A 15,273-nucleotide genomic window follows, 5' to 3' on the forward strand; every position below is an offset into this window, starting at 1 on the left:
TGTCAACAGAATGCCACAGTGCAGGACTTGTAGTTTTGGTAGACAGAAGCTGTGGTTTTATCATAGCTAAGTGTTTTGCAATTTGATTTCAGACAGCAAGAGACAAATCATGGATTCAGCATTTGTGTCTGAAAATGGCTATCTTGATTTGCTGCACAGTGATATTGATCCATTGCATCTGTATACTCTCCTTGATCCTAAGTCATCTGGAAATGAAGAAGGTGACTTCTCTGCAGGTTAGTAAAACACTAAAAAATGCTTGATCCATTTAGTCATCACGCTATAAGTTATTACCATCTTCTCTCAATTACGTAGCCATCTAATGGCAGTTTATCATGATGGCTGTACTAAATTCAAGCTAGGTCTTGCGATATGATACCTGTGTCTGTGTCTGTATATGAAATAGTGACTGCTTCCAGAAACTATGATGTTTTTAAAACTGTACATATTTACAGCTTCCTGCTCAGTGAGTCTAACAAACATACTATACATGTCACTCATCAAGGTGTGAAGCTAATGTCTTTGGCTTGGATATCATTCCTGTAAGTAGTTCATTTGCAAATGTTCTTATCGTAAGCTGGTCAAGTGTAATTGTCAACACTTTTGTAGTTTCAAGCCAAAAGCTTTGCAAAACAAAAGACTTTTAGATAAGTTTGTGATGAAGCCAGTCTGCAAGCAAACTAGCATTTCATTTCCTTCTGAGATCCTAAGGCACCAACACAATGGACTTTCATTACCAGATGCCATTTTACAGCTTTTGGGGGCACAGCCCAATGATTTTATGATTCTGTGATAGAGCAGAAAGCAGAAGGGCCAGGGCGTAAAGAGGATAGTTTCTTGCATGTAAGTTCCTACAGATAATCAAATTAGGAGGTTGCCCTGGCTCTCAAACTTTCTGCTCCTGAATTTGTGTCGAGGTTGTGTAACATTCTGCTCTCCCTGAGTTTGCTGGCATAGAAGTATGAAAGTGTACCTGTGCTGCTGACTGTGTTGTGGAGCAATAGCTGAGCTTATTTTAAGCAAACAGGCTGGACTGTGGGTTGAGAGTGGCAATGAAAGAAGATCAGATGTATGCCAGATATGAAGTCCTATAGCTTCATATCTATTTATTGTGCCCAATAGATATAAAACGTTACCAAATTGGAGGATACCACTTCACATCCTTGTTGCTTTCATGAGTGACCAGTGTCAGCAGGTACATGGGCAAATCAGTGGAGAACTGAGCACCAGAATCTGGAATCATCTTTGTGATTAATTATTTCCCAGGTTGAGCTTTGCTGTCTCAACTTCTGACTGTTAATAACACCTGCAGGAGTGTTTCTTCACTCCCATGGCCTTACTTGCTTGGTGACTGAAAGTAGGATGAATTAGGGATCAAGGACTGACTCTTGCTATATCAGAGATGTTTCACTGATTTGAATACTTTTGAGCCTTAGCAATGTCTGAGATGATGTAGATAAATTGAACATGGTCAGGACATGGCGCTAGTTATTGAAAGCTGGACATATCTGCTGTGAAGATGTTAGCATGGTCCCTGGCATGTTTTTGGCCTTGGCGAACTAGCAGCTTCACAGGCAATTTGTAGCTGCTGTTTAGGGGTTAGCATGGACCCAGCATCGTTCTGAACAGGGAATTTGGATGGTACCACTATATCCTGAAGAATAAGAAGGTTTAATAGTATGGATGAGTCTGGGCCATGCGTATAGGCCTTATGTCATAGAACAGATTCGGGAACTGTTTTATTTACTAAGAGGGATGAAGTCTCAGAGTTTAGCAGAAGAAAAGTGTTGATTTCTGGGTGACTATAAATTACTAAGAGTTCAGTTCTATTCCTACTTAGCCAACATACAATGAAGAGCCAAAGCCTTACGCTGAAGTAACATATCTGCCTTTTCTGCATGTCCTGCTATCTGGTTTTTTTACTCCTTGGTTATGGTATTCATTCAGCCAATGTGTACTGCTTTTTAATTCTAGATTCTGAAGTTGATGCCAGCAGCTATGATCAGTTCAATAATATGGATTTCCTGTGTACAATGGAAAATGGTGAAAATGGGGATGAACTGTATCTCTGTTCCAACACCATAGAAGCTTATGCTAGAATAGGTATGAAAGCAATTTTTATTTTTTAAATAATTATTTTCCAATCACTTGCTATAGCTATTTCTTACAAATTTTGTTTTCAGTCTAAAGCAGTAGCATATACTCAAGAGGCCTGTCCCTCATGCATGGTAGATCTAGCCAGGGTACCTAAACCTGTGCATTGTGGGGAAAGAGATGAACAGTAGCTTGTGGTTGTTGGGGGAAAATCTCTCTATTAATGGCTCCTTCCGCTTAATACTTCCTGTCTCAACTTCTCCTTTCTCGTGTTCTTTATTTCCTGAACAACAATTTACAAGAAAAACTTAATTTAACTCTTCAATTTCGCTTATACGGCAGAATTCTGTTAATGAGGGTAAGCTTACAAGAGTTTTACTGTGAAATGTACAGTGTCATTAATGTGTTCCTTTTTTTTTTTGCTTCTTGCTAGCTGAATTAGCAGAATATGTGCTCAAAGATCAGCAGGAGAAGCAGGTGGAAGACACTTTTGGTGAGATTTATGTGGCAGAGATTAATTTGCTCTGTGACTGTTCTGGCTAACATCTGCATTGTATTTCATCCCCACAATTTGAACACTAGTAAGACTTCTATACATCTGGTATCCTCTTCTTTCCCCCTGGGAACTGTGTCCCAAGATTTTCTTGGCAAACTTCTGAGGATTTTCTGTATTTTTGCAGGCCTTTCTCAAAGATGGCAGTTTTATCTCTGACCAAGTTGCTGATCGTGTCACCATGGCCATAGAGTATGCACAGCTTAACTGTCTGGTGCAATATATGCCCTCAATTAGCATCAGACTTATTCTGAGCACAACACGGATGATATACATAAGTTCATTAAACCTGACTCACCCAGGAGACTTAGCACGCGTATAAATGCAGTTCATGCACACTTATTTCTGTCCAGGATGCACAGAACTGCCTGAGGAAGCATGTCAAATTTTACTTCTCTCCATGATCAATGCAGCAATGGTATAATATACATGTAGTAAATGATTCCTTCATTCAGTGTTTGACCAGAGATAATTGCTTGGCTTTTGGTACAAAATCATTGTTTTGCTAGTGACACAAGCTGTTTACTATTTGAGAATATATATATTAATATGTGGCTCTTGGGAAAACCATAGAATCAGAAAGATTCACAGAATATCTGTATATCCTGTTTTATCCTGGTTTATGTTTGAAAAAAGTAATTTGGAATAACTTACCAAAGGCCAATCCTTCCCTAGTACAATTCTGGCTACAGGAAGCTCACGTGACTTTTTAAATGCTTTCTACTGCTCCCTGGTGTGTTTAGAATTTGGGGGGTTTTGCACCTAATGGCAAAATTTATACTGGTTTTAGAGGAAATGAGATACAGTATTGGTACTTAAGTATTTGCCAGTAGAAGAATGGTATGAATAACTTCACAGTTCCTACAACACAAAAGATAAAATCTGTTTAGAACCCTTTACTCTGTCTCTTAAAGGATTTAATCCTTTTCGTACATAAAATGAGTAACTCAGTAACTTTACTAGTACTGAGATCACACTGTGATACAGCTGTGAGGTTTTATCCTTTGCTCATCATTAGAGCATTGAGTATTTCTGTTTTATTAGCCACTGAATTTATGGCAGTAGATTAATATTTGGTAGTTCAGAAACTAACACAAAGTGACAGAATTTGCATTCAGAGCTCTGTGGGCTTTCTAAATCGTATCACTCTGGATATTTGTTTTATCACATTATTTGATTTTATCTTTTATTTGGAGCATATTTCATCTTTGCTCCCTGTTGGTGTGTTTCTCTTGCTTCTACCTCTTTCCATAATTTTTCTAGGTGGACAAGTTGGAAAGGTGGAAAGGTTGACATTTGGCAATATTTCATGTTTTTAGCAGGGAACCTTATTCTGGATGAAGTGGCTGCTGAAAACACTGAGAAATTTACTGACATAAAGATGCAGAGATGTCACAAACGAAGTAAGTGAAAAACAGTGAGCACTTGAAAGGCTGTAGTGATTAAATTCTAAATTTGCATTACAGTACTTTGGTTTTAACACAGCCTCAATGCATCTCTCATGTAGTTCTTCACTGATACAACCAGATGTGACTCCTTTGACTTTGCTCATTCTGTGTAGCTGGACGTGAAAACAGCTCCCCCAAGCACATTCTTTACAATTCGCACAATTTGTTGTCCTGTAACATGACATTAAGCATGTTATATTTCTTCCCTTTTTTTAATCATCTATGTGACAGTGTTAACTTTGTTTTCAGTGTATCTATAGCTTAGCAAGCATTAGCTGAATTATTCCCTCTTTAATAGCAAGAACTACAGCAAAAATCTTTGGTTACTGGCACAAAAATATGCAGCCTAATTGAAACTTCACGGTCAGAGTAAAATAATATGAGGCTGTTCACATTCATGTTTTATACATTGGACCTGTACAGTTCTGAAATAGCTGAATTGAAACTGATAACACCCTATTCTACTTTAAAAAGTTAAAATAAGTTTCCATGGTGGAAACTTAAAATTACCAAACTGGTTCAATTTTTGTCACCTACTATCACCTTTTTTTCTTTTAGCCTTCTTAGGCTCTGCAGAGAGTTGCTCTGATGCTTCAGAACCCAAATACAAGAAAAATGGTAAGTTATTGACTGAATAGGAAAAGATTATTGAACATATATTGTCTCATGTTCCAAAGTCTCATCCCCTTTTAGGTATTGTAACTCTACCTTCTAGGGAAAGTTTGCTCTCATAGATTTGATGATACAGCATTGTCACGCATTTTCATGTTTCTACTTCCAACAGAGTAGAAGTCACTGTAGAATCACATTCTTATACACCTCTGACTAATTCATGATGCAACAAATCCATGCCCTCTTATCAGTAGCTATTAAACTGCATCTTAGGACCAACTACATGGTACCCTGGGAACAGTTGGATCCTTATGCTTCAAAAGCACATGTTCCTACCGGTGATAGAAAAATTACTTCCTTAGCGTCAGCAGAGGCAGAGTTGAGCTTTTCTAAATCCATCTGAAAGAAGAAAGCAAAACAGTGGAGAATTGAGTCAGTGCCGAATTTTGTAGTTTTTATCACGTACACCTTTTGTTTCTGATGGGTAATGTGACTCAGGCACTTCCTGGTTTGGCATTTCCTGGTTTGATCTGCTTTGTTCTAAGTGTGACACCTTCCAAAAATCTAGTGAAACATCCTAGTGAAAATAATAACTGTGAAGAGACGGCTTCTTGGTTCAGCCCATGCTATACAGTTCTTTAAATCAAAGTAAGAATAGGAGAAAGGGAGATTTCTAGGTGTTGCACGCTGTTAGACCATCTACAAGGCAGTACCTGTGGCCAACAGGCAGGCTGTAACTTGTTCCCTAGGTGTAAACTGGTGCTAAAGTTCTTACCCAGCTGTAGCCTAAATGGATGTATCAGGCATAGCTAAACCAGCAAAATACTCTTCCAAAATCCATGTGAGAGCAATCACCTTTGGATGAATATCTTATATTGTGTTTTGAAGTGACATATGCATTACTGTATGCTAGCACACTTCCCAGCCTCCTAAGGGGAATTCTGACTGTACCAAACCCCATGGGCCACGTACATGTCAGGGTGGGCAGCCAAAACCAGTGTGTAACCTAGAGAGCCATCCAGAGAGTGCTTGGATCATGGGACTGCACCTCAGCAAAATTCAGGCTGGCAATTGCCCAGCAATTGCTAAGGAACTGGCATAGACTGGATGAAAGTCATAGAGAACACACATATGCACTGGGACTGTGACCCAAACTGGTTTTCCAATGTTCTTGTGGACTTCTGGGAAGGGATTGAGCAGAATTAGCTGTGAAAAAACCACATTTGCTGGATCTGGAAAGGTAATCAGATTTCCTACTGAACTGGTACTGCCGGTTGTAGTTATTCAGACACAGGTAAAGTTCCTGGCAGTTAGTACCCATTAAAGGTGGATTAGCTTCTATCTGCTTAAATTTCTCTTTAGATTTGGTGCTTTTTAAAGCCTATGTTTATGCCACACTAACAATGAGAGTTTTCAATAAGGAAATGGCTCATCAGGTCCTGATTTAAAAAAAAACCAAAACCAAAACAGTAAAAATGTCTCGCCCTACATAACTTGCATTCCAGTCTACAGTATCACCACAGAGCTAACAGGTGCTTTGTAAAGCCGCACCTATCCTTTTCCGGAAAATGCTCAGGATATTGTCACTCTCTCTACCTTACTTGACCCAATGCAGGTGCTGAGGGAAGGAATATATACATAAGGCAGTATAAGTACTGGGTACAAAAAATCCAATTGCAGAAAGATGAGCTACATGAAAAAATCAGGATTTATTTAATCTGACATAAAATGATTGTCACAGTATGATCCTGCAAAGGCAAGTGCATCAACTCCTCAGAAGTGTAAGACTATCTACAGTAAAGAAGATAATGTGTACTAAAGTTTAGAGTGGTAAGCCAAGGATGAGATTCTTTCAAAGGAATTGAATGAAACTAAACTTTAGATTTGCCCAATTGTTTGTGGCTAGCTATAACAGTACCTGATCTTATCTGACCATAGCAACGCAACAATCCTTGGATAGGAAATTATGTGGGAATTTCATATACTGATTGACACACAAGCTTAAAAACACTTTTTAAAGTCTGTTTTTATACCACAGTAAAAATGAAAGATTCCTATAACAAAATAATACATCAGTTCCTGATAAAAAACATAAACACATCCTAAAGAGCTTGCATTCTAGGTGACGGTGTACACTATAGTCGCACAAAACCCGCACAGGTTTGTAGCTCCTCATGAAACATTAGACCACAGAAAGTGATGAAATAGAGACTTAATGGTTGCTGCTAGACAGAAAGGAGAAAGAAAAGCAAAACCAACTCTGATAATAAGGGTGTGGCAAAACCAAGGAAAATAGCAGACTTGAAATAAGCAAGTGTATCTTACTTGATTTGTAAGAAGCTTTCGAACAGCAGATGAAATCATACAATGCACATGAGTCTCCCTCCCCATTTGTCCTCTTCTTGAAAAAAAACAAGTGCTGCAGGCAAGTTGCATCTTTTAAAACTCAGGTGTTTGTGACTGTTCTTTGGGAAACCCTCTTAACAGACTAGTTATCCTTATAAGCACTGTAGTGTCTAAGTGGAGAGTCAAGGTCCTCAGTTTATTGTACTCGGGCCTCTCTAATCTTGTGCGATATTAAGGTAACAAACTGTGCTTGGGAAACTTAGTACAGCCAATGTAAGACCTTATTAACTGGTCAGAATCAAGTGGTTTATGATATCTATTGAAACCTCTTCTTTGGCCTTAACTTCTAGCAATGAAATAACTTTCTCCTTTTGTTTTGCTTTTTTTCAAGTGGAAGTCCCTGCAGCGTCTGCAGGAAATGGCAGTTTCTTAGCTATGCCTCTCGACAGCCATCCAGCTAGCTCCACCTCACTTACTAACCAGCACTTGTCCTTTTCTGTTCCGGCTACCAATATGTTGGAAAGAAGTTTCGTAATTCCTGGTATGTACAGTACAGCCATAGGTGTGCAGCTGTACACAGGTTGATTTATACAAGGGGAAAACACTCTTATAAATCTGGTCATTGACCATGAACAGTGGTGGGACAAACAAGTATAGCAGCTGTTTCAATCAAGCACTTAAAAGTGTGGCGCTCACTAAAAGAATGAAAAATATTCAAGGGAAATTACAAGTGCATTGCCCCAATGAAATAGAATGAGTCTTTCATTTAATCAGCGAAGTGCACGTTAATAAATAAGAGAACAGAGTTATTTACTATATGCTAATCTAAATAATTACTTACTTGTCTTAAGAATAGGAAATCACAAAATTTTCATTAATAAACTCTGGTTTAGTTCCAATTTCTTTTTCATCAGAGCTTTGTAAAGGACTGCAGGATAATTATATTTGCAATAGTAGAGCAAAAATTAGGTTGGAATTTTGTTCACAAAAACTGAGTACTAATCCAAGTGATGGGCTGTGTAGCCACCTTGCCTTCATCATGTTGTATAGCAGAGGGTGCTCGTGGTAGACTGGACAGACACAATTCTCTGTTAAATCTATGCTGGAAAGGAACCAAAAAGCAGTGGATAAGTTAGAAGTCTTGAAGTATCTGATGCTAGCTGAAACAGCACAAAGTAGCAGAAGAAATTCTGTCACATCTACAGAAACTCAGAGCTATGGCTGATTAAATTGCAAGCACTGCATCATCAAAAAAATTTCCCGGTGTGGGTTCAGAGGGAGGATGCTTGCTAGCTGCTTGTACAAGCTGCATGATGTGCGATTATGTGGGAAAGATGTAGTGCAAAGGACAGTAAAATTAATTCAGATACATAATACTTACACATTTTCTCTCTTCTGGATCTCTGGTCCATACATTTACAGACTTTTCCTTAAGCTCTTTTCCTTATGTTAACAGAATTTCTCTTTAGACTATCGAAAACCAGTGGTCACTAAAAGCTGGGTAATCCTTGTATTTCACATTCACCATACCTTTTAAGAGTTTTTGTTTAATGGATTCTATGGACCTCATGTGATCCTATGAATTCTGGTTCATAAACTGTCCACTGGGAATATTTGCCCAAAAGCTGCCAGAAAGGATAAGTAGCTTTCAGAAAGCTTTTTCTTCCTTAGAAACCTTTAGAAACCAGGAGCCTTTAAAAGCAGAAGAATAATTATTCTGCACTTATTTCAGGATCTTCAGCACCTTTGATTCCAGAGTGTCTACCTGTTGGCGTGAAAGGGAGCCAAGAGAATACAGGCTTTGAAGATCCTCCTCAGCAGATACTTAACTTTGTTCTTGGAAATGGCACATCTGATGTTATAATATATCCAGGTAAGAGCAATAACCTTTTATCCACATAAATAGGCAGAAAGTACTGGAAAATCAGTGCTGTCAACAAAGTACTAAGTTCCCTCATTTCAGTTACTGATAGCTATGATAGGCTGAAAACTATCATTTGTTTCTTGCCAGTGCTGCCTTCTTCCATGGAAACATTGATATCCCCAAGTTTTACAGTTAGTTTATGTGGTAAGTAGAAAATGAATTTTTAAATATACAGTACTTTGGATTGGGAGAGAGAGCTTCTACCCAAAGCCAGTTCTCCCCTCCAGGCTTTACTCATATTGACCTTATTGAGGAAAATAAAAATTAATGGCATTTCCTTCTTTGTATTGATCACTGGCTGCTTAGTCTAGTCCAAAATACAGAGCAGATACAGGGTTGTAGAGCTACAGGTTTAGCTATGTATTAGCAGCCAATCCACTTGTGTTTGCTATGAAGTCCAGTTTCTGGAAGAAGTCTTCTTGTCTACTTAAAACAATACAAAAGCTCCGTATGCTTGAGCACCATAAGAAGTGGAAGTTGTATTGGTACTGGCGTAGCCTGAGCATCTTAAATGCTCGGTGCTGGAAGCAGACTGCAGTCAGCTCACATGGAAGCTCCAAAACCAAAATGATGATGACTTATTTAACTAAACAATACAGAAGCCTAATATACAGAAAGGCTTATAAAGAAATCAGAGCCTTGGTCAGGGTACAACAGTCCCACCTGTGGATGCAAACTTACCTCAGACACTTTTTTTCCAGCCCACAGAGAGCTGCTAGAACAGGGAGTTTGATTTCAGTGGTTATTTAGTTTCTGAGCTCTGTGTACCCTAGTGATTACAGCTGCTTGCAGCTTAGTACAAGTGTTTTGTTGCCCTCTGGTGGCTAACACCACCCAAAATAGCAAAATCTTAAAGTGGGGATTAATAGGCAAATACCCCAGGTTTGGCGAAGTATTTGTGAATGATATATACCGTTTATTTGAATACACAATACTAATAATTCCAACTGATTTACAGCAACACAACATATGTGAGTATGTCGCAAACCTCAGATCTCCAAATACAGCAGAAAAATTAGCACATAAGCTAGCAAGCCAAGCTCTTTTCCTTTTTTAAAATTATTAACTCCTGATTGATTTGACCAATGCTGCTTCCCATCTAAATGTCTCATTACAGCTTTTCTTGGTTTTCCATTCTGTTGTTTTTATTTAATAAAATAATAGTAAACCGAAAACAGACACTTACCTGAGAACAGGAATGTCCCCTCTTTATTTAATATCTTAAGTCGATTTTTCTTCTATAAGGAGGAGAGCTATCTCTATATCAAATGTATTCTTTCACTGGAAAGAGGACTTGCTTATTAGAAATCTGTGGGTCCTTACCTGCTAGAAGCAACTCTGAACTCTAACCATTCCACCTGTTGCTGGCATGCAGGGTAGGAATTGATTTCCAGATCTTTGAAACTTTAAGATTTCGATTTTTTTTTAAACCACATTCCACATCAGATGAACCAAATATTATGGTAATAAATACATTTGTACAAATCTAGGGAGATTAACCTGTTTTGGTTGTTTTTTTTCTCCACATCTCTGCTGAGTGTGGTTACCGTGAGACTATTGATGAGGTTGGGTTTGTTACAGTCTCTGTCGATTTAAATTCTGTCCTGCATCTGCAAAGCTTTTCCCACCAAAAGGTTTGTCAACACTGATACTCTGTCATTACCAGTCTGTAAAAAATATGCTTCCTCTGAAAAATTCCCTATTTCTTTGTGTATGGGAGACACTGCTCATCTGACCAAGTGCAAAGGTCTGCAGTAGTTTGAAAACAAACAGGCAAAAAGAAAGAAAACTGGACAGTGATAGTACTTTGTCAGGAAGAATTCTGTTACCAATAGTCACTTCTCTGTGACTTTCATCCTTAATGCTTGGTTATAAGGTGTAGAATAACAAAAGGAAGCTATTGTTTTTGATGGCATAAAGAAGTCCTATGTGTGAACATGAATTTATGCAAAACACTGACATTTGAAAAGAACAGTGGATGCCACCTTTTTATGATAGGCCTTCTGCTTCATACAACTGTTGGAAGAGCTGTCATCTTGTTTGGTGTCAAACTGCTTGCAACAGTTCATGTCAGCTGAATTGCACTTGTGTGAGGATTTTTTTCCTTTCCCCTGTGAAATAAACAAAGTATCTTTGTCTCTGGGTGATACATAATATATGTTGCAATGAACTTGAATATTTGCATTAGTCTTAGTGTTAAAATTAGTAAAGCTGAATCGACGACTACCTAGGTGTCTTCCTCAAGTATATTGTTTTGTTTCTCCAGGTTTAGAAATGTTCAAAGAAGTCCGAGTTCCCATAATTCCTTCTGAAGAACCTTTCAAAAGACCAAGTGAGTTTAGATCTCTTGAACTTAAAACTTCCAGTATTTTTTGGCTAATTTTTCTGTGTTTCTTTCCATACAGAAAAGCTACGTGTTGTAGGAATTGTTATTCAATAATTTGTGAAGCTGTTCTGAGTGTCTGAGCACAATTTCTGGTTTTAAGATATTAGACTTGTCTACCTTTACATATCTAGCTGTAGTGCCTACTTAGGAGGTCAGTGTACTTAGCTGGTTTTATCATATGCATAGGTACCTCCAAAATTATTCAGTTCATAGGTCTAAAAGTGTCTATCGTGCCTGCACTCCTAATTTAAGCACCTGCAGTTGCATGGGATAAATCCAGACCTACATGCTTTATGGGAACTGATGTATTACAATTATGTACTTAAACCACCCTGAAGCAATGTTGTAATTTGTGGACTGGTTTCCTCAGTTTGAGCGTGCTTTTTATTTCTCTAGAGCCAGTGGAAAGTTTCTCTGCAACACTTATGGATTATTTCCGAGATGTGTGCAAATCTGTGGCCATGGAGCGTGAAGTAACTCTTGATCTCCTGTTTATTGATGGGACACTTGTTCAAAGCCAAACTGAAACCAAGACTGGGAAGAATAGTGTAAAAGCAATGGAAAAGGAGCTGGTACCTTGCAGTCTGCAAGGGAAGGAAAAGGCAACCCTTAAAAGAAGCCAAATATTTCAAATCCTGGGATGTAAAGACTTAGAGACTAAAGTGATTGTGGTGCTGGGAAAAGCAGGGATGGGCAAAAGCATTCTTGTTCAGAAGATCTGCCAGGACTGGTCCAATGGAGAGTTTTCTCAATTTGAATTTGTATTTTGGTTTGACTGCAAACAAATAAGCTTGCCTGAGAAGCGATACAGCCTGAAGTACCTGCTTCTTGAATTTTTTGTAAAACCTCAAGAGGGAAGCAAAGAGATCTTTGAGTATATTTTGCAAAATCCTGCTAAAGTCCTTCTGGTTTTTGATGGTTTTGAAGGGTTGCACGATCATGAGAATTTTCCTCGTTGCTCGGCCAGCCAGCCTGAAAAAGACTTGTGCAGTATAAAGGAGCTGCTTTCAGGACTCATCCAAAAAAAGATACTCAATGGTTGTACTTTATTACTTACAGCAAGACCAAAAGACAAGGTGTACCAGTATGTGTCCAAAGTGGATAAGACTATTGAAATAGTAGGATTTTCCCCTCAGCAGAGAGAATTGTACATAACCAAATATTTTGAAGGATTACCCTACTGTGATAATGCACTGAAATTAATCAAAGAGTGTGAGTACTTGTTCAGTCATTGTTACAGCCCTGTTATGTGTAGATTTGTTTGTTTTCTCTGTGAGACAGTACTTGAAATAGGAGACAAAAGCCTTCCTTCAACTCTTACTGCAGTCTTCCTGAAATTTGTTCAGCAAAAGATAATACCTATGCAAACAGATGTTACAGCCATGCAAAATCAAGAGAGTCTTGCTACGCTAGCCCGTATAGCCTGGTATCTTGGAGAAAAGCACCAAAGTGCCATGAAAAGTGATCTTCTTCCTTCTAAGGAAGTTAAAGAGTTTGCTCTGAAATATGGATTTTTCCTGCCATTTGCATTCCCCAGACATTCAGATAGCGGAGAAGAGGAATTTGGGAGCACATTCTCTGATTTTGTCATTCAGAATTTCTTGGGTGCGCTTCACCTTATGTTAGCAGAAGAGATCAAGGATAAAAGTCTAACAAAGTACCTGTCTTTTCCATCCAAGAAGAAAAAAACTTGTAACTGGTTAGATTTAGTGCCTCGATTTTTGGCTGGATTATTGTTCCTCCAGGATGACCCCTACTTCTGCTCCCTTTCGAATAAGGATGTAAAACAATCAACCAAGAAGCAGAAAACACTTTTGAAATATATTAGGAGGCTGCAGATAAATGAGCTCTGTCCGGAGAGGTTACTGGAGCTTTTACATTGTATTTATGAAACACAAAGCAATTATCTTTTGCAGCATGTGGCCTTAAGGCTCAAGCCAGACCTGTCTTTTCTGGGCGCAGTTCTTACACCACCTGATATCCATGTACTGCATTCTATTTTAAAAAGGTCAAGAAAAGAGTTTTCCTTGGATTTGCGAAACAGCAGCATTGACATGCAAGGGCTAGAAGACTTGGTTGGCCTAAAGAATGTGGCATCGTTCAGGTTGGTCATTCTTTGTAGATAGTAGTGTCATTCATAGGACTGTATGTAGATGACACTTTCATGCAACAACAGCAGTCGTATCTGTTGATTTCGCATGTTTTGTCACTTCACAGGGCCTCTCTCAGTGATACAGTCAGGCTCTGGAAGTCTTTAGAACAAACAAAAGACTACAAACTGCTGAGAGCATCAACAGAGAAATTTGTTCTTGATCCCTTTAAGGCAAAGACAATGAAGGACGTCAGTGACCTTTCAGACCTTGTAGAGATGCAGGAGAAGATGATTAATTGGTAGGCTTATTTATGATCAAAAGTCCTCTTAGTATACTAAGAAATTAAGAAAATGGGGGTTCATTGACAGTGCTGGGGAATGGACGACTCTGCTTGTCCAAAGGAGGAGTAACTAAGGCAGTGCAAGCTCTTGTATCATCTCAGAGTGTTCTCCTACCCCGATGTGTGGTGGTTGTCATGGCAGGGAGGAGCAATGACAGCACCATGCAGAATATTTATCAAAACTGCCAATAAAAAAGCCAGCTGTCACTTTTTTCTTCAGATTTCTTTTTAATCTCCGCGTATGCTATCTTCCAATTGCTTTCAGTTACGTAACTTGGGCTAACTGATTTTCCCCCCTTCTAGCACCTGGGCCATAAATGACTTGTTTTGCACCAGTCACAAATGACCTGAGTCAGTCCTTTACCTCAGGAGATAAAAGCTTGTGTTATGTGGTCCATAAACCGTGTTTCATCCCTGCTTATGATGTGGCTAGGGGATTGGTTGCAATTAAAAGCATGCATAAATAAAGTATTTTGGTTGTTGTTTTTTAAATAAAAATGGTGACTTCCATTTTAATACAGGCAGAGCATTTTGATTAAAATATACACAAAATAAGTTTCGTGTTTGACAGAAAATACTTGATATAGAAGGATGTATTTTTAAGTTTTATTGGAAAAAGAGCAAACAACTGCACTATGAAAGGCAATTATCAGATTGAAATTAATTGAATGAAGAAAGGTTGGAGCAGAAGTTATTCTGAAGTTTCCTCATTCCTCAGTTAATGCCACAGTTGTTTATTTCCTGTAAAAGTTTACTAAGAAATTATTTTTAAAGCACTGTTTTGGTTGCTAAAATATTTCTCATACTCTGGTTCTACTGTGATTTATTTAGTGTGCAAGATGCATCTGGTTGCAGCAGCTATGAAATTCCTGCCATCAAAAACCTCAGAAAACTAGAATTTGCGTAAGTGATATACCTCTCTGTTGATTGATATATGATTACATTTAAGAAGAGTCATGGATATTGGCTGCAGTCATTGAACTGATGTATAGTTAGTTTATGGTAAAGCATTAAGTAAACCCCATTTATTTCTACTTTGCTTTTCTCAACTAGATTTATTATGTTGTGGCCAAAACTCAAAAAACGCCATTTCTGGCTCCAGTGATACAGATCAACATGGTTGTATCAATTTTGTTTGATGTTACTACGAGTTAGCTCCTTATCACCAGAGGTAGATCTTGTACCACAAGGTGTAAAATATCTTGATCATGATCCAACGACCTGGGAAATACTTTTTTCCTCCAGAAATGCTCAACTTTTCTATCTGAGTCTTCTGATGTAATTTTCTGCCCTATCAGAGCTTAGACCATGAGACAATAAGAATGCCTCCCAAATAAAATATTTAGCATTGTTTTCCTGGAAGAAGGAAGATTGACTTGGAAACACTGACTTTAAAAACAAGGTGTAGTAATGTTTCTTTTTTCCCACAAACTGTAAATAGCCTCCAAGGCTATTCTATTGCTTAAAATATCCTGCT

At 38.3% G+C, this 15,273-nt stretch overlaps 1 protein-coding gene across 12 annotated transcripts in view; it reads left to right on the forward strand.

The window, feature by feature from the left end:
• CIITA (class II major histocompatibility complex transactivator) overlaps positions 1-15,273 on the forward strand; it is a 30,259-nt gene that overhangs the window by 6,065 nt on the left and 8,921 nt on the right. For 10 of the 12 annotated variants that reach the window (XM_075164962.1, XM_075164957.1, XM_075164961.1 and 7 more), the window contains 12 exons: positions 93-236; positions 1,975-2,103; positions 2,528-2,587; positions 3,967-4,050; positions 4,654-4,713; positions 7,445-7,594; positions 8,786-8,926; positions 9,065-9,121; positions 11,244-11,309; positions 11,760-13,467; positions 13,581-13,754; positions 14,628-14,699. In XM_075164962.1, coding sequence (XP_075021063.1) covers positions 93-236; positions 1,975-2,103; positions 2,528-2,587; positions 3,967-4,050; positions 4,654-4,713; positions 7,445-7,594; positions 8,786-8,926; positions 9,065-9,121; positions 11,244-11,309; positions 11,760-13,467; positions 13,581-13,754; positions 14,628-14,699 — 2,845 coding nt within the window. The remainder of the gene's footprint in view (positions 1-92; positions 237-1,974; positions 2,104-2,527; positions 2,588-3,966; positions 4,051-4,653; positions 4,714-7,444; positions 7,595-8,785; positions 8,927-9,064; positions 9,122-11,243; positions 11,310-11,759; positions 13,468-13,580; positions 13,755-14,627; positions 14,700-15,273) is intronic. The other 2 variants (XM_075164969.1, XM_075164963.1) reach the window with 2 other exon arrangements.

This window comes from Calonectris borealis, chromosome 16 (assembly GCF_964195595.1).
Source record: "Calonectris borealis chromosome 16, bCalBor7.hap1.2, whole genome shotgun sequence".
NCBI classification, from domain to species: domain Eukaryota; kingdom Metazoa; phylum Chordata; class Aves; order Procellariiformes; family Procellariidae; genus Calonectris; species Calonectris borealis.